Source organism: Anomaloglossus baeobatrachus, chromosome 5, assembly GCF_048569485.1.
Source record: "Anomaloglossus baeobatrachus isolate aAnoBae1 chromosome 5, aAnoBae1.hap1, whole genome shotgun sequence".
Classification (NCBI taxonomy): domain Eukaryota; kingdom Metazoa; phylum Chordata; class Amphibia; order Anura; family Aromobatidae; genus Anomaloglossus; species Anomaloglossus baeobatrachus.
The window spans coordinates 414,979,673-415,002,664 of record NC_134357.1 but is presented as its reverse complement, the minus strand read 5'-3'; the positions used below and the strand labels follow the sequence as shown (position 1 = coordinate 415,002,664).

Genomic DNA, 22,992 nt, shown 5'->3' with positions numbered 1-22,992 from the left:
AGAGAGAGGGGCTTAGGCTGGGGGGAGGCTGGGAAGAGAGAGAGGCTGAGGCTGAGGGGAGGCTGGGAAGAGAGGCTGAGGCTGGGGGGAGAGAGGCTGAGGCTGGGGGAGAGGGAGGCTGGGGGGAAAGAGACGCTGAGGCTGGGGGGAGAGAGAGGCTGAGGCTGGGGGGAGAGAGGCTGAGGCTGGGGGGGAGGCTGGGAGGAGAGAGGCTGGGGGGAGAGAGGCTGAGGCTGGGAGGAGAGAGAGGCTGAAGCTGGGGGGGAGGCTGGGGGGAGAGAGGCTGAGGCTGGGAGGAGAGAGAGGCTGATGCTGGGGGAGGCTGGGGGGAGAGGGAGGCTGGGGGGGAGGCTGGGGGGAGAGAGAGAGGCTGAGGCTGGGGGGGAGGCTGGGGAGAGAGAGAGGCTGAGGCTGGGGGGAGAGAGTGAGAGGCTGAGGCTGGGAGGAGAGAGGCAGATGCTGGGGGAGGCTGGGAGGAGAGAGGCTGATGCTGAGGGAGGCTGATGCTGAGGGAGGCTGATGCTGAGGGAGACTGATGCTGGGGGAGGCTGGGAGTGGGAGGGTTGGAGGAGGGAAGCTGATGCTGAGGGAGACTTGGAGGAGGGAGGCTGAGGGAGGAGGGAGGCTGATGCTGGGGGAGGCTGGGAGGAGGGAGGCTAATGCTGGGGGAGGCTAGGAGGAGGGAGGCTGATGCTGGGGGAGGCTGGGAGGAGGGAGGCTGATGCTGGGGGAGGTTGGGAGGAGGGAGGCTGATGCTGAGGGAGGTTGGGAGGAGGGAGGCTGATGCTGAGGGGGGTTGGGAGGAGGGAGGCTGATGCTGGGGGAGGCTGGGAGGAGGGAGGCTGAGGCTGGGGGAGGCTGGGAGGAGGGAGGCTGAGGCTGGGGGAGGCTGATGCTGGGGGAGGCTGGGAGGAGGGAGGCTGATGCTGAGGGAGGCTGGGAGGAGGGAAGCTGATGCTGGGGGAAGCTGGGAGGGTGAGGCTTGGAGGAGGGAGGCTGATGCTGAGGGAGGCTGATGCTGGGGGAGGCTGGGAGGAAGGAGGCTGATGCTGGGGGAGGCTGGGAGGAAGGAGGCTGATGCTGGGGGAGCCTGGGAAGAAGGAGGCTGATGCTGGGGGAGCCTGGGAGGAGGGAGGCTGATGCTGGGGGAGGCTGATGCTGAGGGAGGCTGATGCTGGGGGAGGCTGATGCTGGGGGAGGCTGGGAGGGGGAGGATGAGGCTTGGAGGAGGGAAGCTGATGCTGAGGGTGACTTGGAGGAGGGAGGCTGATGCTGGGAGGAGGGAGGCTGATGCTGGGAGGAGGGAGGCTGATGCTGGGAGGAGGGAGGCTGATGCTGGGTGAGGCTAGGAGGAGGGAGGCTGATGCTGGGAGGAGGGAGGCTGATGCTGGGGGAGGCTGGGAGGAGGGAGGCTGATGCTGAGGGAGGCTGGGAGGAGGGAGGCTGATGCTGGGGGAGGCTGATGCTGAGGGAGGCTGATACTGAGGGAGGCTGATGCTGGGGGAGGCTGGGAGGGGAAGGGTGAGGCTTGGAGGAGGGAAGCTGATGCTGAGGGAGACTTGGAGGAGGGAGGCTGAGGGAGGAGGGATGCTGATGCTGGGAGGAGGGAGGCTGATGCTGGGGGAGGCTAGGAGGAGGGAGGCTGATGCTGGGAGGAGGGAGGCTGATGCTGGGGGAGGCTGGGAGGAGGGAGGCTGATGCTGAGGGAGGCTGATGCTGAGGGAGGCTGATGCTGGGGGAGGCTGGGAGGAGGGAGGCTGATGCTGGGGGAGGCTGGGAGGAGGGAGGCTGATGCTGGGGGAGCCTGGGAGGAGGGAGGCTGATGCTGGGGGAGGCTGGGAGGAGGTAGGCTGAGGCTGGGGGAGGCTGGGAGGCTGAGGCTGGGGGAGGCTGATGCTGGGGGAGTCTGGGAAGAGAGAGGCTGATGCTGGGGGAGGCTGGGAGGGGGAAGATGAGGCTTGGAGGAGGGAGGCTGATGCTGAGGGAGGCTGGGAGGAGGGAAGCTGATGCTGGGGGAAGCTGGGAGGAGGGAGGCTGATGCTGAGGGAGGCTGATGCTGGGGGAGGCTGGGAGGAGGGAGGCTGATGCTGGGGGAGCCTGGGAGGAGGGAGGCTGGGAGGAGGGAGGCTGAGGCTGGGGGAGCCTGGGAGGAGGGAGGCTGATGCTGTGGGAGGAGGGAGGCTGAGGCAGGGGGAGGCTGGGAGGAGGGAGGCTGAGGCTGGGGGAGGCTGATGCTGGGGGAGGCTGGGAAGAGAGAGGCTGATGCTGGGGGAGGCTGGGAGGGGGAAGATGAGGCTTGGAAGAGGGAGGCTGATGCTGAGGGAGGCTGGGAGGAGGGAAGCTGATGCTGGGGGAAGCTGGGAGGTTGAGGCTTGGAGGAGGGAGGCTGATGCTTGGGGAGGCTGGAAGGAGGGAGGCTGATGCTGGGGGAGCCTGGGAGGAGGGAGGCTGAGGCTGGGGGAGGCTGGGAGGAGGGAGGCTGAGGCTGGGAGGAGAGAGGCTGATGCTGGGGGAGGCTGGGAGGGGGAGGCTGATGAGGAGGGAAACTGATAAGAAGGGAGGCTGATGAGGAGGGAGGCTGTGAGAAGGGAGGCTGGTGCTGGGGGAGGCTGGGAGGAGGGAGGCTGATGCTGGGGGAAGCTGGGAGGAGGGAGGCTGATGCTGTGGGAGGCTGGGAGGAGAGAGGCTGATGCTGTGGGAGGCTGGGAGGAGAGAGGCTGAAGCTGGGGGAGGCTGGGAGGAGAGAGGCTGATGCTGGGGGAGGCTGGGAGGCTGATGCTGGGGGAGGCTGGGAGGCTGATGCTGGGGGAGGCTGGGAGGAGGGTGGTTGATGCTGGGGGAGGCTAGGAGGAGGGTAGCTGATGCTGGGGGAGGCTGGGAAGAGGGTGGCTGATGCTGGGGGAGGCTGTGAAGAGGGAGGCTGATGCTGGGGGAGGCTGGGAAGAGGGAGGCTGATGCTGGGGGAGGCTGGGAGGAGGGAGGCTGATACTGGGGGAAGCTGGGAGCAGGGAGGCTGATGCTGGGGGAGGCTGGGAGGAGAGAGGCTGATGCTGGAGGAGGCTCATGCGGGGGGAGGCTGGGAGGAGAGAGGCTGATGCTGGAGGAGTCTCATGCTGGGGGATGGGGCTGATGCTGGGGTAAGTTGGGAGCAGGGAGGCTGATGCTGAGGGAGGCTGGGGGGAGAGAGGCTGATGCTGGGGGAGGCTGGGGGGAGAGAGGCTGATTCTGGGGGAGAGGCTGCTGCTGGAGGCGGGGGGAGAGAGGCTGCTGCTGGGGGAATGGAAGAGAGGGGCCAATGCTAGAGACAGAGGACAAGGGTTGAGGGATAGAGCAATGACAATATCGATGGAGGGGAGTGTAAGGACTCAGAATAAGAGGCGGGCAGCATTGGGAGCTCATTATGGAGAAGGGGCAGCATGTGTGGGCTCAGTATGGAGTGGAACAATGTAGGGGAGTCAATATCAAGAGTGGGGTAGTGTGTGTGTGTGTGTGTGTGTGTGTGTGTGTGTGTGTCTCAGCATAAGCGCTAGTGTGGTGGTCTTAGTATGATGAGTGGGGCAGCATGGAGATGTCATTATGGAAAAGAGGAAGGCAGCATTAGGAGCTCATGGAGAGGGGCAGCATGCATGGGACATTGTGAGGAGGGGGCAGCATGCATGGGACATTGTGAGGAGGGGGCAGCATGCATGGGACACTGTCAGGAGGGGGCAGCATGCATGGGACACTGTCAGGAGGGGGCAGCATGCATGGGACACTGTCAGGAGGGGGCAGCATGCATGGGACACTGTCAGGAGGGGGCAGCATGCATGGGACACTGTGAGGAGGGGGCAGCATGCATGGGACACTGTCAGGAGGGGGCAGCATGCATGGGACATTGTGAGGAGGGGGCAGTATGCATGGGACATTGTGAGGAGGGGGCAGCATGCATGGGACATTGTGAGGAGGGGGCAGCATGCATGGGACATTGTGAGGAGGGGGCAGCATGCATGGGACATTGTGAGGAGGGGGCAGCATGCATGGGACACTGAAGAGGGGGAAGCATGCATGGGACACTGAGGAAGGGGCAGCATGCATGGGACACTGTGAGGAAGGGGCAGCATGCATGGGACATTGTGAGGAGGGGGCAGCATGCATGGGACATTGTGAGGAGGGGGCAGCATGCATGGGACATTGTGAGGAGGGGGCAGCATGCATGGGACATTGTGAGGAGGGGGCAGCATGCATGGGACATTGTGAGGAGGGGGCAGCATGATGTGAGGTCAATGTGCGGATCATATTTCATAATTGAGGAAGGTGTGGTGGGTATAATTTATAAGAGAGGGCAGTGTGTAGTATATTAGGGGCAGTGTGACAGTCACAGTATATAAGTGGGGATGGTGGGAATATTTTATACTCATGCTATGTTTTGATGTGCCTGTGGTGATACCCATTGGGCGGGGTTAGTGCCCTTCGTTTCTCATTGATACTTTTTAAAGTGTTTTACAGAGTAGATCTGCCTTAAACAGATGTCGTGTGCGAAAACTCAGTTTTACGTTGTCAATAAGGGGCGCGACCACTTAAAGTGCCTAGGGCAGCATGAAGGCAAAATACAGCCCTGGTTATAAGACTTTCTTATTGTATGGCACACTGAGTACGTCATCTCTGATTTTTCATTTGTAAATCATTGTGCTATACAAGCATAATCGCCAGTCCCTTTTGTAGTTCTTTGATTTCTTATCTTGCCACTTACAGCCTTCCAAGATGTCTTCAAGTTTTTTCGGAAGGATAAAACTAAGTGTGTGGACATGAATGACCTGCAGTTTTCACTAAATACTATGGGGATCTGTTTAACCCATCAAGACGCTTTTGAGGCCTTAAAAAGTGCAGATATTGATGGTAAGTATTGCTCACTCTGGTATTCTGTATTTTGTTACAAATTGAAGTAGTAGTATGGCTGTATAAGTGTTTGTCCCCCAGTAGTTAAAATACTACCTTTTTTGTTACGCGATGTGTCAATCATGATAGATTTTGTGTAGAAGTGAGTCAATACTCATGGGAGAGACTAAGTGCATGGCCACGCCCCCAGTGCACTTACAGCCTGATTTGCATATGATTTCACACAACATATCTCATTACTGGTGCATCAGATCTCTAAAAAAAAAGCCTCATTTTTATTATAGGACAAGCACCTATACAACCATACTACTTTTTCCATGTGTATATACATGAAATATCAAATTACTTTTGTTCCCTGAGCTGAATGTTTCCTTAGGTATAAGACAAAGGAAACAAAACATGAAAAAATGAGCTGCCATGTTCATTTTGAGCAGGATACTTATAGCCTATAGTTTATATTTAGAACAGGAGTTTTACACATACAATATCTTTATGTTCTCAGATCTGTAATGTGACGTAGTAATTGTGAGAATAAAGGATTCCTAGTCAGACTATTATAGAGCTACAGTCAGCGACTTCCTAGGGTGATAACAGGGAACAACAGATTGTGTTCAACTATACAGTTAATTGGCATATAAAAAATTAAAGAGAACCCGTCAGCAGGATTTAGCACTATAAAGAAAAGCCATGGCCATAATGGTGCTGTAATGCTGATTAAGTGGATACCTGCACTCAAGGAATCCGATTTTTGGTTGTTGAATAATCATGATTAAGACCTGAGCGTCGAAACGCGTTGTTCTGTCTGCCTCCTCATGATATAAGCCTTTACTTGCTGGATTTTAATACTATCTATAATACATTTTTGGACTTTTAATTTGCCTGGTCAGCGCTGGACTTTTTATTTTCCTATATTGAATAATCGTTCTCTCTTTTCAATTAATGACGTCTTCTGTGCATTAGTGTGCATTGGGGCAGGAATTGCGGGGTTGGGTCTTCTTATCCGCCCCTCCTTCTGCCTCCTCTGTTTCTTCTACTGGTCACTGATTATTCAGTGACCTGCCTCCTTTTTGAGATTCCGTGCCGCTTATGCCATCATTGCGGTGGGCAGCGCATGCACAGTTTGATTCTGTGGGCGGTCTGCAGGCCTTCAATAAAATGGTGCATGCACAGATCGAGATTTCAGCTTCAATGACCTCAATTAGCCGACATCTCAATCTGCGCAGCACCATTTGTTTGAAGACAGTTTGCAGAATCTCACTGTGCGCGGTCTTCAATAAAATGGCGCCAGGGCATGTGCAGATTGAGATTTAGGCTTAATGAAGAGGTCATTGAGCTGTCGATCTGCTCACTTTCCACCTCTAGGCCATTTTATTGAAGACTTGTAGACTGCCTACAGAATCACACTGCGCATTCACCGCCCACCGTAATGATGGCAGCAGGGGTGCCGAATTTCAAAAAGGAGGCAAGTCACTGAAGAAGCAGTTACCAGTAGAAGAAACAGAGGAGGCAGATGGAGGGGCGGAGAAGAAAACCCTGCACTCAAGTCCTGCCCCGATGCACACCAATGCACAGAAGACATCATCAGATGAAAACTTTAGAGAAAGATTATTTAACAACCACAAATTGGATTTTGTCACTGCAGGGATCCATTTATTCAGCATCACAGTACCATTATGGCCATGGCTTTACTTTAAAGTGCTAAATCCTGCTGACAGGTTCTCTTTAAAGAGATTGTCCACTACTTAGAGATTGGATAGGTCAGCAATAGTGATCGGTAGGGATCTGACATCCGGCACCCCTTGTGATCCACTGTTTGCAGTGGTGTCTGGATGTACACAGTATAAAGTACGGCTCCGTGCACAGTGTGGTCACTTTTGTCGGGATTACAGCTTCTCTCCTATTGAAGTGGATGGAAGCTGAGTTGCAGTGGATGTACAGAATGTTCATTAGGATAGGACAGTGTATATGCAGCATAAGGAATAAGTGCCTGATCACTGGGGGTCCCATGACCTCCACCAATCACAATAATAGGAATGTCATGTCCCTTGTTAGAATGAAGTGGTGGTCCTGCATGCTTGACCTCCATTCTATTTAGGCAAGGAACTTGAAAACCCATTTTTGTGATTAGTGTAGGTGCAGGTAGTGGGACCACCACCGATAAGACACTTAAGGCCCCGTCACACTAAGCAACATCGCTAGCAACATCGCTGCTAACGAACAACTTTTGTGACGTTGCTAGCGATGTTGCTTAGTGTGACATCCAGCAACAACCTGGCCCCTGCTCTGAGGTCGTTGGTTGTTGCTGAATGTCCTGGGCCATTTTTTAGTTGTTGCTGTCCTGCTGTGAAGCACAGATCGCTGTGTGTTACAGCGAGACAGCAACAACTAAATGTGCAGGCAGCAGGAGCCGGCTTCTGCAGAGGCTGGTAACCAATGTAAACATCGGGTAACCAAGAAGCCCTGTCCTTGGTTACCCGATATTTACCTTTGATACCAGCCTCCGCCGCTCTCACTGCCTGTGCTGCCGGCTCCTGCTCTGTGCACATGTAGCTGCAGCACACATCGGGTTAATTAACCCGATGTGTGCTGTAACTAGGAGAGCAAGGAGCCAGCGCTAAGCATTGTGCGCTGCTCCCTGCTCTGTGCACATGTAGCTGCAGCACACATCGGGTTAATTAACCCGATGTGTGCTGTAACTAGGAGAGCAAGGAGCCAGCGCTAAGCAGTGTGCACTGCTCCCTGCTCTGTGCACATTTAGCTGCAGCACACATCGGGTAATTAACCCGATGTGTGCTGTAACTAGGAGAGCAGGGAGCCAGCGCTCAGTGTGCGCTGCTCCCTGCTCTCTGCACGTGCGGTGGTAACCAAGGTAAATATCGGGTTGGTTACCCGATATTTACCTTAGTTACCAAGCGCAGCATCTTCCACGCAGCGCTGGGGGCTTGTCACTGGTTGCTGGTGAGCTCACCAGCAACTTGTGTAGCGACGCTCCAGCGATCCCTGCCAGGTCAGGTTGCTGGTGGGATCGCTGGAGCGTTGCAGTGTGACATCTCACCAGCAACCTCCTAGCAACTTACCAGCGATCCCTATCGTTGTTGGGATCGCTGGTAAGTTGCTTAGTGTGACGGTACCTTTAGCTATCCTGTAATAATGTCATTACAACATTTTTTATTCTAGATTTCCAGTGCAGGTGGTATTTTTTTGAGGGCACGATATCACTCTCAGTTCTTTTCCTGTTATTTTATTCTTGCCATTTCATATGTACTGTATTTAGTTGTTTTGAGATTTTTTTTTCTTCATTATCAGCCTTTTTAGATTTCAGAACTTTTTTGAGCCAAAGTACAAATATTTAAAACTAAAAAAGAAAAAACACCTCGGCTGACCTCAAAATAATTTTTCTTATGATTTTTTTTTTAAGCCTGAACTATAATTTTTTATGTTGTAAATTACCATAAGGAACTGTTACTATAATAGGGATCAATAATCAAATCTGATAGCTTTTCATATTTTCCCTTAGGTGATGGGAAGGTGAATTTTTCTGATTTCCTTGCAGTTCTGACAGACAAACAGCGATTTTTGATAACTATTGGTGAGTTCACTTCTATATATGAATTGTATACAGAAAAAGACAAAACAAAAATACATAGCTTCTGCCGAATCCAGGAATGAGACTGGGGAAATGATATTTATTTTGGGCATTGTTTCAACATCAAACTGCTGTCTTCATCAGGCATTGAATGTGATGATGGGGGCATACATCAATCTAATTTATGCGACCTCCCATGGGTAAGCTGACTGTTTGAGGACTTATACTCTCAATTACTGATGAACTTTTCTGATTTATTGTACATATTATGGTTCATTGTTATTGACATCCATATAGGAATTTTGTCCTTGATTACAGCAGTTTTCCATATTGTGTATTGATGCCTGGTTTAATCTCGGATTATGGTAATTTTCCTAGTCATTAGTATTTACCAGGCTACTATAACTGAGGTCACAATTCTATTATCCAATAGGGTTTTTATTGTGCCATTTTTCTAGTCCTCGTTCCCTGCCTCCCCCTCCTTTATGTAAATTGTATCATTATTGTAATCGTTATCCCCATTTCTAATGATAATAAAATATATTTTTATGTGCAAATGATTGTTGGGTGATATTGATTATGGTTATATATATCTATGGCACACAGAGTCCTGTTTTTCTTCTTAATTATCGCCTTATTGTAAGGACGTGCTGGAGCGGCCACATGATAGCCGCAGCAGTGGTTCCAAGAGTGCGGTTTTTCTTTATGTTAATTGAATGTGATGATGGCAGCCATTTAGTGCTGATATCTGCACACAGCCTCTCTCCTGAACGTTTCCCCAGGTACAGAGCACCAAATTTTTGTATTACTTCTCTGTATGGTGTGCACATGTAAGTTTGAGGATTTTTTTTTTAGCATTGATCCTGCTTTCTATTACATAGTTACATTTGTTGAAAAAGACCTAGGTCCATCAAGTTCAGGCTTTCTCCACCAATTATACCTTGACACTAAATTATATATAACCCACGATGTTGTATGTACTGAGGAAATCACCCAACCCTTTTTAAAAAGTTGTTATAGTGTCTGCCACTACTACCTCTTGTGGTAGGGCATTTCAGTCTGTCTGCTCTAACTGTAAAGAACCCTTTCCTATTTAGCTGTTGGAAACACCATTCTTCCACTTGTAATGATAGCCCCCTAGTTCATACTATTTTTACTGGAAGGAATAAGTCATGTGCCAGTCCTTTGCATTGACCACACATTTTTATATACTGTAAGGATGCAATGTGGTAGATGGCCGGTATGTGTCACAGAGGGGGAAATCCTCTGTGATCTGAACCTGGAATGTTTCTCTGGGACTTGTAGTTCCATGAGGATTGTTGTACACATTCAGGGCTGGGTTCATGGGATGGTCAGAAGTGATGGGCGGGACTGACCATCCACATACCTCCCATACGTAGGTGTGTCTCATGGGATTTAATGGAGCTGTCGTTTGTCACATGGGCTCTGTGTGCTGGTGGGAGCCATCTTGGTTGGAGCACATGTGCAGGAGATCCTGTGCATGCAGAGCTAGTGAGGGCTCTGAAATGTCAGGGAGCTGCAGAATCCACTGAGGCTGTGAGGAATTGGAACGTGTCCATGGGCCAGGATGTTGAGCCCAGTGTGAGAGTCTCCCTGGACTGGATGGAGGCAGACTGACAGCCTGCAAACCTACTGGCAGGTAACACCCCAGAAAGGGGACTATACTGGCTGATGCCAGAGAATGAACTGTATGAACAATCAGCAGTTTAAACAGACAGTGAGACATTGTCCTGCGGGAAAGTGGCTGTGGCCCATTACACTGCGTGGTTTATGAGGATGTGAATAAATCACCGAGATTCTTTAAGTGACAAAGTGCTTGTGTGTGTCTTGATCCCGCTGCCAGACGTGTGCCCCAAGACGTTCAGGGCCCAGGTCGTCACATTATGGTGGAGAATGCGGGCATATGGCCTGGTTGCTAGGGGCAATGCAGCCTGGTTGCTAGGGGCAACACAGCCTGGTTGCTAAGGGCAACGGCCTAGGACATATTCTTGTGGATACGGACTGCTTGCTGTGGATCGGCGGGTCCACGAAAAAATTTTTTGAAGCAGTTTGCGGTGGATCGGCGGGTCCACGAAAATTGACGGCGCACTCAAGCAGCTTGCGGTGGATCGGCGGGTCCACGAAGTTCCGGGAAAGCTGAGCGACCATGAGTGGAGCCGCAAGCCTGGACGTTATGGAGGAGCTGTACCAGTTCCTTGTGTGTGGACAGCAGGAGCTGTCAGTGCGCAGAGATGTGGCAGCAGTGGACCAGTTTGTGAATTCCCTTCTGGGGCCAGTACGGGCACAGGGTACCCAGGGAGATAAAGGGGAACGGTGTGAACTGGGATCTAAGGACACTGCAAGGAAGCCACAGAAAGCCCATAAAGGGGTGGTTGCCCATAAAGGGGTGGTTGCCCATAAGGGGGTGGAGTCCCATAAAGGGGTGGTTGCCCATAAGGGGGTGGAGTCCCATAAAGGGGTGGTTGCCCATAAGGGGGTGGAGTCCCATAAAGGGGTGGTTGCCCATAAGGGGATGGAGTCCCATAAAGGGGTGGATGCCCAAAAGGGGGAGGAGTCCCAGAAAGCGGTGGTCCCCCAAAATGGTGCAGAGCATCCCAAATCCAAGGGTGAAGTGGCGCAGATGGACTGTAGCCAGGGACAACAGTGTTCATGCCACAAGTGCCCGGTTTGCGGTATAGACCACCCATCCGACGAGAAGCCACGTCTGTGTTCCGTGGAAGTGGATGGGGAATCTGTAACAGGGGTCGTAGACTCAAGGAGCTTGGTGACCCTGGTGAGGGCCACTTCTGATGTCAACTTGATTCCTGGAAGGAAGATCCACGTCAGCTGCACCCACAATAATGAGACAGAATACCCAGTATCCAGCGTGGTCATAAAGACAGCCAGGGACAGTGGTTCTCATGATGTTGGTGTAGTCTCAGATTTACTGCACCCAATTATTATAGGTTGGGACTCTAAATTATTTGTGCACTTGTGGAAGCAGGGGGACGTATCCGGTTGCTTGTGTAAGAGCCAGAACAGCCCAAAGGAAACCCTACCACATTGGGAGGTGAAAAGGGGTCCTTGTTGTGGAGTTATGTGTGGTAAGGAGGAGATAGTACCTTCTAAAATTGACTGTCCTAAGTTAGGGGTGACCAAAGAAAATGGACGGACCCAACTTGGTGACATAGGGACTAAGGGAATAACCAATAGTGTCTCCGTTAAAAACGGGGTAGCTCCAGAAAGGGAGGCAGATATCTGGTTAAGTGGGGACATGATAGTCCAGGACGCCAGGGGGAGTGACGATGACTCCAGAATGGACACTGACTCTTATAAAAGGACAAGAGAGTGCAGTGAGGTACAGACAATTGAGAAGGGTAAAACCTCCTCCAGACGCCGGAGACGTAATAAGCGCCAAAAGCTTGTGCAAGGTATCCCGTCTGAGGGTGCAGAGAAAGTGAAGTACCTGGTCGAGGAAAACACATTGCCAGTAGCAACTGCTAAGGTAGAGTCAGACAGCGATGTCCTACACAAGAAAGAGGTATCAGAAACTGAACTGACACATTGTAACGACAGACATCAGCAGGGTGAAATGTCAAAAAATGAGCCAACCAAAGCAGTAATGGTGGTGTCTCCTATAGATTCCAAGCATGAAGCAGAAGGTCTGTCGGACAAGAGCACTGTGGGAGGTGAAATCCTAGAGGGTAATACAGGACAAGGAATCCTGGAGAAAGTTGGTGAAGTACAAATCCATAGAGGTCATGGTGAGCAGACCGGTAAATTACCCAGTGTTGGGGTGATGAAGGGTGAAAACGGGGCCAAAGGTCTAAGAGGAACAGAGTACCACGCTGAAGGGTGTGACACCCTTGCAGAAAAAAAGAGGACTGAATGTGACACTGCAGAGACCCGCAAGGAAGTTGAAGGTAACGCAGTGAAGACCCAAGAGACAGCTGGTGCTGCAGAAGTGAAAAGAGTCTCTGATGAGGTGAAGTCTGGACCAGAGGTCTTATCAGGAACTGATAGCCTGAGTGACCTGCCTGGTAAGACCAAGATGGAAGACATAGAGATTGTCTTGGTTAAGAAGAGTAGCAAACCCAAAGGCTCTGAGGCTGGAGCTGAACCGGAAGAGTGTGTAACTCAAGAGGTGGAGCCGTGCATGAGAGAAAAAGATAGATGCAAGAGACCAAAGGAATGGTCTAATTTCCTTGAAGGTCAAGAAACCGGTCCATTCTTTAAGTGCATGGTAGATGTGCCCGAAGACCTAAGAAAAGCCTGTGCCCATAAGTCGATGCATGAGACGTTTAAGAAGGCTGTAGGGGCCTGTGAAGTGTACTTTGCCCCAGAGACTTGTCGGTTGGTGGTGTGCTCTGCCAGTAATGTCACAAAGAAGCGGGTGGCTATCCTGAGTGACATGCACCTGCAGTGTCTTCGCACGAAATGGCTCATCTCGGCACAGATGGAAGAAGACACCAGACGCTTGGAGTGTATGAAGCAGCTCACTGCAGAATTTCAGGAAGTTGTGGTGGTGAAGAAATCATTAATTGGGCTCGCATTAAGAGCGCTGAAAAGTAACATTCAGCAAGCCAGGAAGGTTCCAGGTATTACAGCGATTGAATTAGAAGAGCACAGTGGAACATTCCAAATCTATGGGAAAACTGAAGAAGCAGTGAAAACAGCTCGAAGGCTGTTGGACTTTGTGGAAGAGGTCACACAAGTGCCCAGAGAACTTGTCAAGAAACTGATTGGCAGAAATGGAAGAGTCATGCAGGAGATGGTTGATACATCCGGTGTGACGAGAGTAAGACTTAAGGTTTATCATAAAGCCAGGTTACCCTGTGAAGTTGGTATGGTTCCATGTGTCATGGCGGGAACAAAGGAGTGTGTTGAAAACGTACGAGTTCTCCTAGAATACCGCCTGGGATACCTGGAAGAACTAAAGCAAATGGATCTTGAAAGACAGAAGATTGCAGAGACACTTTGTCAAGTGAGTTTGAGGTCACGACCGCTTTCGGGCCAGGGCCCAGAGAAGAAGTGTGGTCCACCTGATGAACGTGTTGCCTTCACTGGCAAGGGAAGTAGGTCCTGTAGGGAAAGGAGCCTAGGTCATAGAAGACCTACCTATAAATCAGGCTATGGCACAGACTCTGAAGGGTCCAAGCCCTCTAAAACAAAATCTGAAAGAAAAGATGGAGGGAGTGACTGGTCCATAGCCAAAAGTGGTGGTGGGAAAAGGCGGAGATGGAAAGGTGACCTAAGACGTCATAAGAGAAGAGGCCATAGTAGATTGGCAAACAGAGAGTGTGCAGGGTCTAGTTGTGGGAGATCTCCTGTCGGCTCGGTTGTGATGTACCTGGACAAGAGCCCCTCTAGTGGACTGGTTAGCGCAGAGTCAGGCCGCACGGTAGTTTTGACTGATGGGGTGTCTCACTACCACACTGACCGTTGGAGACAGTTATGGAACGATATGTCGGACCGGCGGACGTGTCTGAGAAGAGGGTTCACTGAGGAGGGTTTGGTGACAGTGGCGGATGGTCGGTCAGGAGCAGAAACTCCAAGTTTTCGTAGAGGGCCCATTCGACTGGTAGGGTATGGTTTCCCTAATGCCCTGACTCAGGGTCACTGTAGGTTGTCGAGTGTTCCACCCTACAAGTTGGAACAGAGGGGGGGGATATGTAAGGATGCAATGTGGTAGATGGCCGGTATGTGTCACAGAGGGGGAAATCCTCTGTGATCTGAACCTGGAATGTTTCTCTGGGACTTGTAGTTCCATGAGGATTGTTGTACACATTCAGGGCTGGGTTCATGGGATGGTCAGAAGTGATGGGCGGGACTGACCATCCACATACCTCCCATACGTAGGTGTGTCTCATGGGATTTAATGGAGCTGTCGTTTGTCACATGGGCTCTGTGTGCTGGTGGGAGCCATCTTGGTTGGAGCACATGTGCAGGAGATCCTGTGCATGCAGAGCTAGTGAGGGCTCTGAAATGTCAGGGAGCTGCAGAATCCACTGAGGCTGTGAGGAATTGGAACGTGTCCATGGGCCAGGATGTTGAGCCCAGTGTGAGAGTCTCCCTGGACTGGATGGAGGCAGACTGACAGCCTGGAAACCTACTGGCAGGTAACACCCCAGAAAGGGGACTATACTGGCTGATGCCAGAGAATGAACTGTATGAACAATCAGCAGTTTAAACAGACAGTGAGACATTGTCCTGCGGGAAAGTGGCTGTGGCCCATTACACTGCGTGGTTTATGAGGATGTGAATAAATCACCGAGATTCTTTAAGTGACAAAGTGCTTGTGTGTGTCTTGATCCCGCTGCCAGACGTGTGCCCCAAGACGTTCAGGGCCCAGGTCGTCACAATACATATAAATGAGATATCTGAGACATCTTTTTTCTAAGCTAAATAAGCCCAATTTTTACAACCTCTAATCATATGGGAGGCCTTCCATCCATTGTAGTACTCTAGTTGCCCAGCTTTGAACTGACTCAGTTCATTGGTTATCATGGATGAAAAATGCCTGTTTTATATCTCAGAGTTTTCCTTGACATCTACAATTATCTTATTATCTTTTAAGGGGCCAATACTGGCCATTTTTTTTCTTTTTGGTATTGTTCACACAGCCAATATCTAGAGATTTTCTGTACTAAAAAAACTTCATATACTGCAAAATGCCTATTGTCTTTGAGGATAAAAAGGAACTCAGGTCATAGGTGGGAATTTGTGACCATGATTGGGATCAAATACTCTACATTATCATTCTTGTTTTTAAATTCTAATTTTTGCTGCCCACACTTGCATTCTGTTAATGGTTTAATGTTCATTTTTTTTCCCTTTCAATTATATGGCTTGTGTTGCAGACAGAAAACAGCTTTTGCCAGTATCGGAACAGGAGTATTTGGATACAGTTTTATTTGATGCCATTTCCAGACTGTTGCAAAAATCTTGTCTTCCCGCAAAATCCACTGCTGAAATAGCAAGGTGAGTAGAAATCTGACTTTTACCATGTGTAAAGTTCAGCAAAGAACATTTGCAGGATCCTGGTCCAGCAGCCACATCTATAGTCCCCAGATCCGGATTGGCAATCTGCTCTAGCTGGTAGATTCCAAGTTGGCCGCTGACACAATGGATCGCCTGGCTGCTTTCTGTATAGTCTGGCTACACTGTGTGCAGAAGCTGGCAGGATATGTAAGGTGCAGCGTTTCAAAGCTCCAATAATGACTCTTGCACACAAGAGTATAAATTGGACAAGTGGAATGCGATACAAATATCACATTTCATTTGGACCAATGTTATTTTATGGTTCAGTTCCAATCTGCAATATTTTTCTGAGGCTGAATTAGACTCAGGGAAACAATTTGCAGCAACTGTCGAGTCTCGCATCACTCGGACCCATCCAAGTCTCTGGCTGCATGTGATACATCGGACTGCATTCGGATGACATCCAAGTGTAGTTTGCTAAACGCAGAGACTGGCAATGGAGAAGACGGAGAGATTCATCTCTCCCTCTTCTCTGCACCAGTGATCTGATGGCAGGATTGGATCACAGCAGAATAACACTCGGCTCACACTCGCTGCAGAACCTAGTATATCGCATCCAAAGCTGTTGCATCCGATGCCATACTTTCTCCCTGGCTTAATGATGTCTCAGAAAGCTTCAGTAACTATGTTGCTTCTGTCTGATAGAAAACATATTTATTGTGTTCAGTAATTAGAAGCATCACAGTTTGAAGTATGCGAAAAACTCCAGCTAAAGAACGTGTAGTCAAGGCTCAATTGACAACTGGCTTTTACTATTTCACTTGTTGAGGCAGAATGGAGCCAAGGCAGAGCCATGGGCGTAGTGACCCATGACTCTCCTTTGCAGGGCAACCAAGGGGTTAATTTTGCTACAGGAAAAGAGCGGGCTTTTTGTGGGGTCATTAGTTCAAGGGTTGGATATACATGGCCAGGGGAGGTAAAAGGGGTGGGACTGCTATATATATATATATATATATATGTCCAGAGAGAGCAGGGAGAGGCGGGGCCACCACTTCGGCACGAGGTACCTATAGTGTACGGTCCCGCTCTATGTTTAATCTTTGTTGGGGGAAGTGGAAGAGTTAAGGTTATGTTAATTTACTGTGGTGTGTTCGGGTCATTTTGGCGAGCGGTAGCGAGGGGGATTCTTGGAGTCGGTGGAAATGTCGGGGTGGGGGGTGGTACATCGGATAGATGGGGACCACCCCCCTCGTTTATTCTGGTATGGTAATTGCCTGGCGGACTTGGGGGCTCTCCAGGGGGGGTCTCCGGAGAGTATGTTAGGGACAAGGTTTTTCCGGCAAAGGTGGTGCCCCCGAGCTTGTGGTCACGGCTTAGGGCAAATATGCCGGATGGTTTGATAACAATATTTGGTGTCCGTCAGGTTTTGGGGCTCCAAGAACCGCCCTTGCATTTGTTTATAAATAGTTATTTATTTGTTTGTTTATATTGTTTGTTAATAAACAGGGCCGATTTGGCCAATTTATCCAAATAATGGTGTTACGTGTTTATTAACAGTTGGGGAAAACGGGTTTTTATATTTTGGGGATTTACTGAGCTGAGGGGGGAAGCCTCTGCAGTAGGACAGTCAAGGGTATGTTCACACGTCTTTTCAGGCATAACATTTCACCACGTAATGCTCCAAAAAAGTGAACATAAGCATTTTTATGTAAAAATTACTTGCTGTTCTTATGTTAAGGGTCTTGAGCATATTTTAATCGCTTCAGGATTTTAAAGTGCCAAGCAGTCAAAAGAAGTGACATGTTCAATCTGCCGGTGTTTTCCACTTTCAAGATGGTCTGTACATTACAGTACAAATCAATGGGAAAGCTCAAAAAATGCCCAGACATCTTTTGCATTGTTTTGCCATAATTTTTGCATACAAAAAGCCAGCAGTTTCAATAGAGTGGAAAAAATAACTTGAAAATTACAGCATTAAAGAAGTCACAAAAACCATGGGAAAGTTTTCAGAAAAACCAACAGTGGCTAAAATTGATGAAAGAAGCACTCAAGAAACAACCAAAAAAGTAGCCACCCATAAGATGTTTCAGTTTGCATAAGCTTGAATGAATAAAGCTCTGCTGCAACCATACATAGATCGGTGCTCAGAAAAAGGAGATAATAGTAATAATAATAATAATTAATAATAATATAGATTTCTGGCACACACAAGTTTGTGAAGAAATAATATAATTTATTTGTAAATTATTTCTGCAAAGAGTCACACTGCCAGTTTTGCCAACGTTTCAGCTCTTACATTCAGAACCTTCGTCTGGGCAAAATGGATTCTGGGGTGGACACTGGGAAGCTCTGTAGAGCAGTAATGGATGCCTTGTGGGCAGCAGCAAGGCAGGATAAGTGCCAGGACTGCAGTGACAGGTATCTGGAAATTTCACTCAAGGATGAACCAGACTTGTGTAAGTCCACAATTCTCTTCCTGAGATCTTGGCTGATTTCTTTTGACTTTCCCATGATGCTACACAAAGAAGCAGTGTGTTTCAGTTGTGCATTAAAATACACCCACAAGTGTGTCTCTAATTAACTCAGATATTGTCAATAAACCTATGAGAAGCTTCCAAAGACATGACATCATCATATGGGCTGTCCAATATTGTTTAAAGGCATAGTACTCCTATTGTATGTAATTTTTTGACTTTACAGAAAGTAATAAAAATGCATTAAAACTTTCTCTCCGTCTCATTATTCTGGCATTTGGCAAATATAAATAATTTTGGTTCCTAATTCACCTAAAACGGGAAAGGTTTATTCTGATTTCATGTCAGATAGAAAAACATGCATATGTGTCTTTTTAGATAGTGGATGGAAACTTCTGTTTTCAGCTGTAGTAATCGAAAGACATGGACTACCATCATGAGCACAGGATCTGTCAATCTTCCAGCTGAAGTCTAATCACTATTAAAAATGTGCAGTCGTTTTATTTAGACTCTGCAAATACCAATCTAATTGTGGTAACATTTCGTGTATTAATTTTCTGCAAATTTGAAGAACTACAAAGTTCTTAAGTATAGAATTAGGACATATTCACACACACTACATTTTGCAGCAGAAATGTATGAAAGTCCAATTTAACTAACTGGAACTTGCAGAAATCCATATTCCATGTGCTAGACAACTAAAGAACAACATTTAATTGAATAGAACTGATTTTTAGTCAAGGAACGCTCTGCCACAAAATCTGCCGCTAATTAAAACCTGGTAGTGACTAAGGTGTTCCAGAGAATTGCTTTTGGTTTTTATTCATTTTTTTGGCTGCTAAAGAGCTTGTGTCTATGCAGGTGCCTTGAGTATGTGTAATGCTGTGTCCCTGCACTCCTTGCCTTTGTACAGGGACACGCTCTGACTCACCGCCGCGTTCGCGTCCCTCCACGCTGCCCAGCGTCTCGGCCTCTACTCCATGTGGAATCTCCTCCCCCGCCTCCCAGAGACTGTGCGCGCATCACAGCATCTACAGGAGCGCTCTTAAGGAGTTTACGTGCACCGGTGCCCCTCTCTTAGAAGACCAACGCATCACTCCCAGGATGTGCCTCCTGGCCTATTGCTGAGAGGCACTGGGTATATAGGGCAAGCTCCCACTAGGGTAGTTCCCTGATTAACTCCTTAGCTTTACTAGCTAGTTTTCAGGTCCCCGTGTCTGTCCTGTCCTGTGTTGTCCCATCCTGTCCGTTCGGTGCCAGTATTCATGCCTGTCTGTCTCGAATGTGCCTCAGCTACCCTGGCAGCCCCTGCTATGCCAGAGACTGTGCTTGTACGTCCCAGCCATGTTGCCAGCCTCAGCTATCCCGGTGGCCCTCACCACACCAGAGATTGTGCCTTTCCATCCCGGCTGTACCACCGGCCTCAGCTATCCTGGTGGCCCTTACCACGCCAGAGACTGTGCCTGTCCGCCCTGACTGAGCCATCTGCTCCAGCCACTTGAGACCCAGCCCTGTCTACTTTTAAGTTCTCCTCTGCTCTGGGGGTCAGCTGCCACAGTCCCTGCCCTAGGAGTAGCACATGGCGTCCTCTTCATGTTGGGTGTATAGTCAAGCCCCTCCCACTAAAAGGGCAGGCCCGTGGTCCCCCTGTGGTCCAGTGGGTCCACTTCTGCTCGCCACAGTACCAGCACCTGACAGTGAGCGTGGCGGTACTGCAGCATATATCCTGCTATTGAGTGGGTAGCCGATAAGACACAGCTGTGTTTGAGTGTATTTCTACAAAAGTGCCTACTTTAACCCTTTCAATAGCAGTGATGCTGCCACCTAGATAAATCCTGGCTGGCACCTTCCCATTCTTGGCACAAAATGGAAAGACAAATGCAAAAATGGAGAACCAGCCATGTCACATGACTTGATCCCGGCCTTGTGGTGCCACCTGCTTATGTATAGGAATAGTGCCGGACTGGTGCAGAGATCTTAACTAAAAAATTTGATAAAAACTAATTAGGTTTAGATACATCAGTTTATCAGCAGAGTGTAGATACAACTAGCAGCAGCACAATACCACAATGGATTAGATAAATGGGCATTCTCAACTTTACGGAATAGGTGACAATGTGAGGAAGGAGAAAAAAGGGTCATTCCAGTTATAACAGAGGAAAATGTCTGTATCCAGCCACCACTTGGGTCAGCTCGGTACATGTGTATCAGCTAGTATGTACATGTGTATCAACTTTGTATGTCATGGGCTCCCCCTAGTGGTAACTGCAGGCAAATGATGTGTAAAGGGAAGTAATTCAGTGCTGGACCCTATTGCAATTGCTTGGTTTTCCGGCATGGAAGGTACGACACTGAGACTAAGTTCATTCAAACCCTAAAAAATAAGGGTATGAGCTATGATCTTTTAAACCCATTTATCTTATGTCCTACAATGTAAGGTGCCCAAGCATCTCAGCTTCTTGAACCCTCATGAGTGTGATATTGGGGTTATCTGCAGTAACAGTCATTTTAAGCTAGACTTCAATAAATACTGAACTGCTCTGTGCAAAGACGCTTACTCATCATAAAACTATGGTCTAAATTCTTATTTACTTTAACAGGTACTACCAGGAAAAATTTGAGGCCATACCACAGTTCCCCAGGAAGAGATCAAAGTCCCATGTAAAAGTGGATTTTGTCAGTAATGCACGCATCATGGGCATGACAGACAAACAGTTGGCACACTACCTGAAGGAGATCAAGACAAATAAAGGTCATTACATGGAGAAACGTGGGTAGCATGATGGATCATTTAGGTGTGGAGAGGTGAACTACCTGATATTCTACTGTTTCATGTATAGGTCCATGTGCTAGTAGTCCCTATGATGTGATACCATGTGTACCCCTGAGCACCAGGAAAGAAAAGAAACTATCTGGACAACCACAACTCCACAGGATGAAGCAGAAAACCATCTATAGGGGACATAAAGAAACCTCAGATGTGGACATGCAGACGGATGTCAAGGGTAGAAAGCAGCGTGGTATTCAGGTTTGTCAGAGCTTGATGCTGACTTTGGCAAAGCCAATCTTTTGTAAATGGCAAGATGAAAACACATCGATCTATCAAGTTCCAACTATTATTTCCATGTAATTCTTCCAATGAAAAGCAAAAAAAACAAATAAACAAAAAATTCCTGATCTGTAGATGCCAATTTGTAATTATGTAAAGAAAAATGTCCCTCATAAAACTAGTGTTGAACAAAAAGATTAGCAGGACCTTGGTCTTTCAATTACATCAGTAGTCCTTAGTAGTTGTATGGGGGCCCTTCATACCTCCTCCTTTTCTGATTAGTAAGCTTGGTACGATATGATCTTTGCAGTGAGTATGACGTTGTGCTAGGTCTACTGATCAGAAGAGGTGCCGCAGATTCCAGCATGTAGGATGAGCTTCACAGGGCTCCGGTCCAGCAGCCATGGACTACCGACATGGTCAATGAACAAGGATTTGGAAATCATTTTGCTCAACTTTAAACAATACCCTCGATTTTCTTCACAGAAGCAGCATCGCCCTTGTCTATAGTTTGTGTCGATATCTCAAGCCTATTAACTTGTAACTGGGTGACCTGCTGTACCACACTTGCTTCATTTGCAAGGGTGAAGCTGTTTCTGGGGAGAGAAAAAAAAAATGAAAAGTTTTTTATTTTCTAATCCCTGACAACCTTTCTAAAACACAGAATAATACATAGACTATGGAATTACCTTTTTTATCCCTTTTTCAGGTGGACATTTATATTCCAGGATGCAAACGTAAAACAAACCCCATTCCAATAGACCTGAGATTGCCTACCAATAAAATACAAAAGCTGAACATGAACGACCATGGGTTGGTCAGACACCAGGTGAGTCCTATTGGTGTGTGTGACTAGCATTGCAGCTCAGCCCTATTCAAGGGAATGAGACTGAGATGTAAGAACAGACAGAGCCTTGGTCCATCATTCTGTCCAAACACAAATACCAAATTTATTTTTACTACTTGTTATATGTCAGCCGAATTATGGCTAGATCTATTGTCCCCATTATTTTCCATAATCGATATCTCTACTTGCTTGAGTTTAGGTGGACCTGGGAAAAAAACGTTTCTTGGAAAGAGCTGTTCAAAGAAAAAAGTCCTCTACGCTCCATTTATGGGACAGGATTCAGGGAAGTCAGATTGAACGGGAAACCAAAAACCCTGTATTTAGCAACATGTTCTCTACTTACTCTTGGTCTTGGGATGCCCAGTGTGAGCTTCTAGGAAAGAAGAAACTCTATCAGAGAGAGACGCAGAAACAGTGGGAGACCGCCTCAGTACCCCTTGACAGTGGCATACAGCAGAACTACATGGACAAGAATGCTGACCATAATGTATGGGAGAAGTGTAATGAGCAGCGCACAGATATCCTTAGTAAATCATCACCGGACAACCACAACAATCCAAACGTGATTGAAAAACCTGAAGAAGATATTGTACAAGAATGAATAATCCACCGACATGTGTGCCCATGGCTTAAGTTCATTAAAGAGTGTACCCAGCAGCCAAACTTTGGTTGAGCTTTTCTCTACAATGAGATTCTAGAAAAAATTGTTTAAAACAGTTATTATTCCTTCAAACGTGGAAGTTCAGAAACTAATTGTCCATGAATAGTGCATGGTAGCTGTACAGAGGCGCACCGAGTCCTGTATGACTTTATACTACAAGGTTTCAGGGACTCCATGTGCCACCATACTACTATTGTCCATTTGGTACAAAATGTACAGAGCTATTCTCCCCTAAAACAAGTGCTCCATATCTTCTGTATCTGATGGATCAAACAGGAAAAAACACAACAGCAAAAGACATCTATAATTGTGCTTCCACGTTAAATTGGTAGCACGCAGTAATACAGTAAGATCCCATCCCTTATTTGTATACAAACTTCAACAAACATGTGCATAAGGCCTCAAAAGGATGGTCCAGGCTTCGGGCGCAAGTCTACAGTCTCTTTATGTGACTGCAGGCTTGTGAATACTCACAGGGCTCAGTGGGAATTCTCATAGGGCTCAGTGTGCACACTGTCC

At 48.3% G+C, this 22,992-nt stretch overlaps 1 protein-coding gene across 1 annotated transcript in view; it reads left to right on the top strand.

Annotated features, from left to right (window-relative positions):
* EFCAB3 (EF-hand calcium binding domain 3) overlaps positions 1-22,607 on the top strand; it is a 50,535-nt gene extending 27,928 nt beyond the window's left edge. Inside the window, exons 5-11 of the mRNA XM_075347730.1 lie at positions 4,732-4,875; positions 8,393-8,464; positions 15,322-15,442; positions 20,517-20,668; positions 20,757-20,944; positions 21,675-21,794; positions 22,012-22,607. Coding sequence (XP_075203845.1) covers positions 4,732-4,875; positions 8,393-8,464; positions 15,322-15,442; positions 20,517-20,668; positions 20,757-20,944; positions 21,675-21,794; positions 22,012-22,413 — 1,199 coding nt within the window. The 3' untranslated portion in view covers positions 22,414-22,607. The remainder of the gene's footprint in view (positions 1-4,731; positions 4,876-8,392; positions 8,465-15,321; positions 15,443-20,516; positions 20,669-20,756; positions 20,945-21,674; positions 21,795-22,011) is intronic.
* The last annotated feature ends 385 nt before the right edge of the window (positions 22,608-22,992 follow it).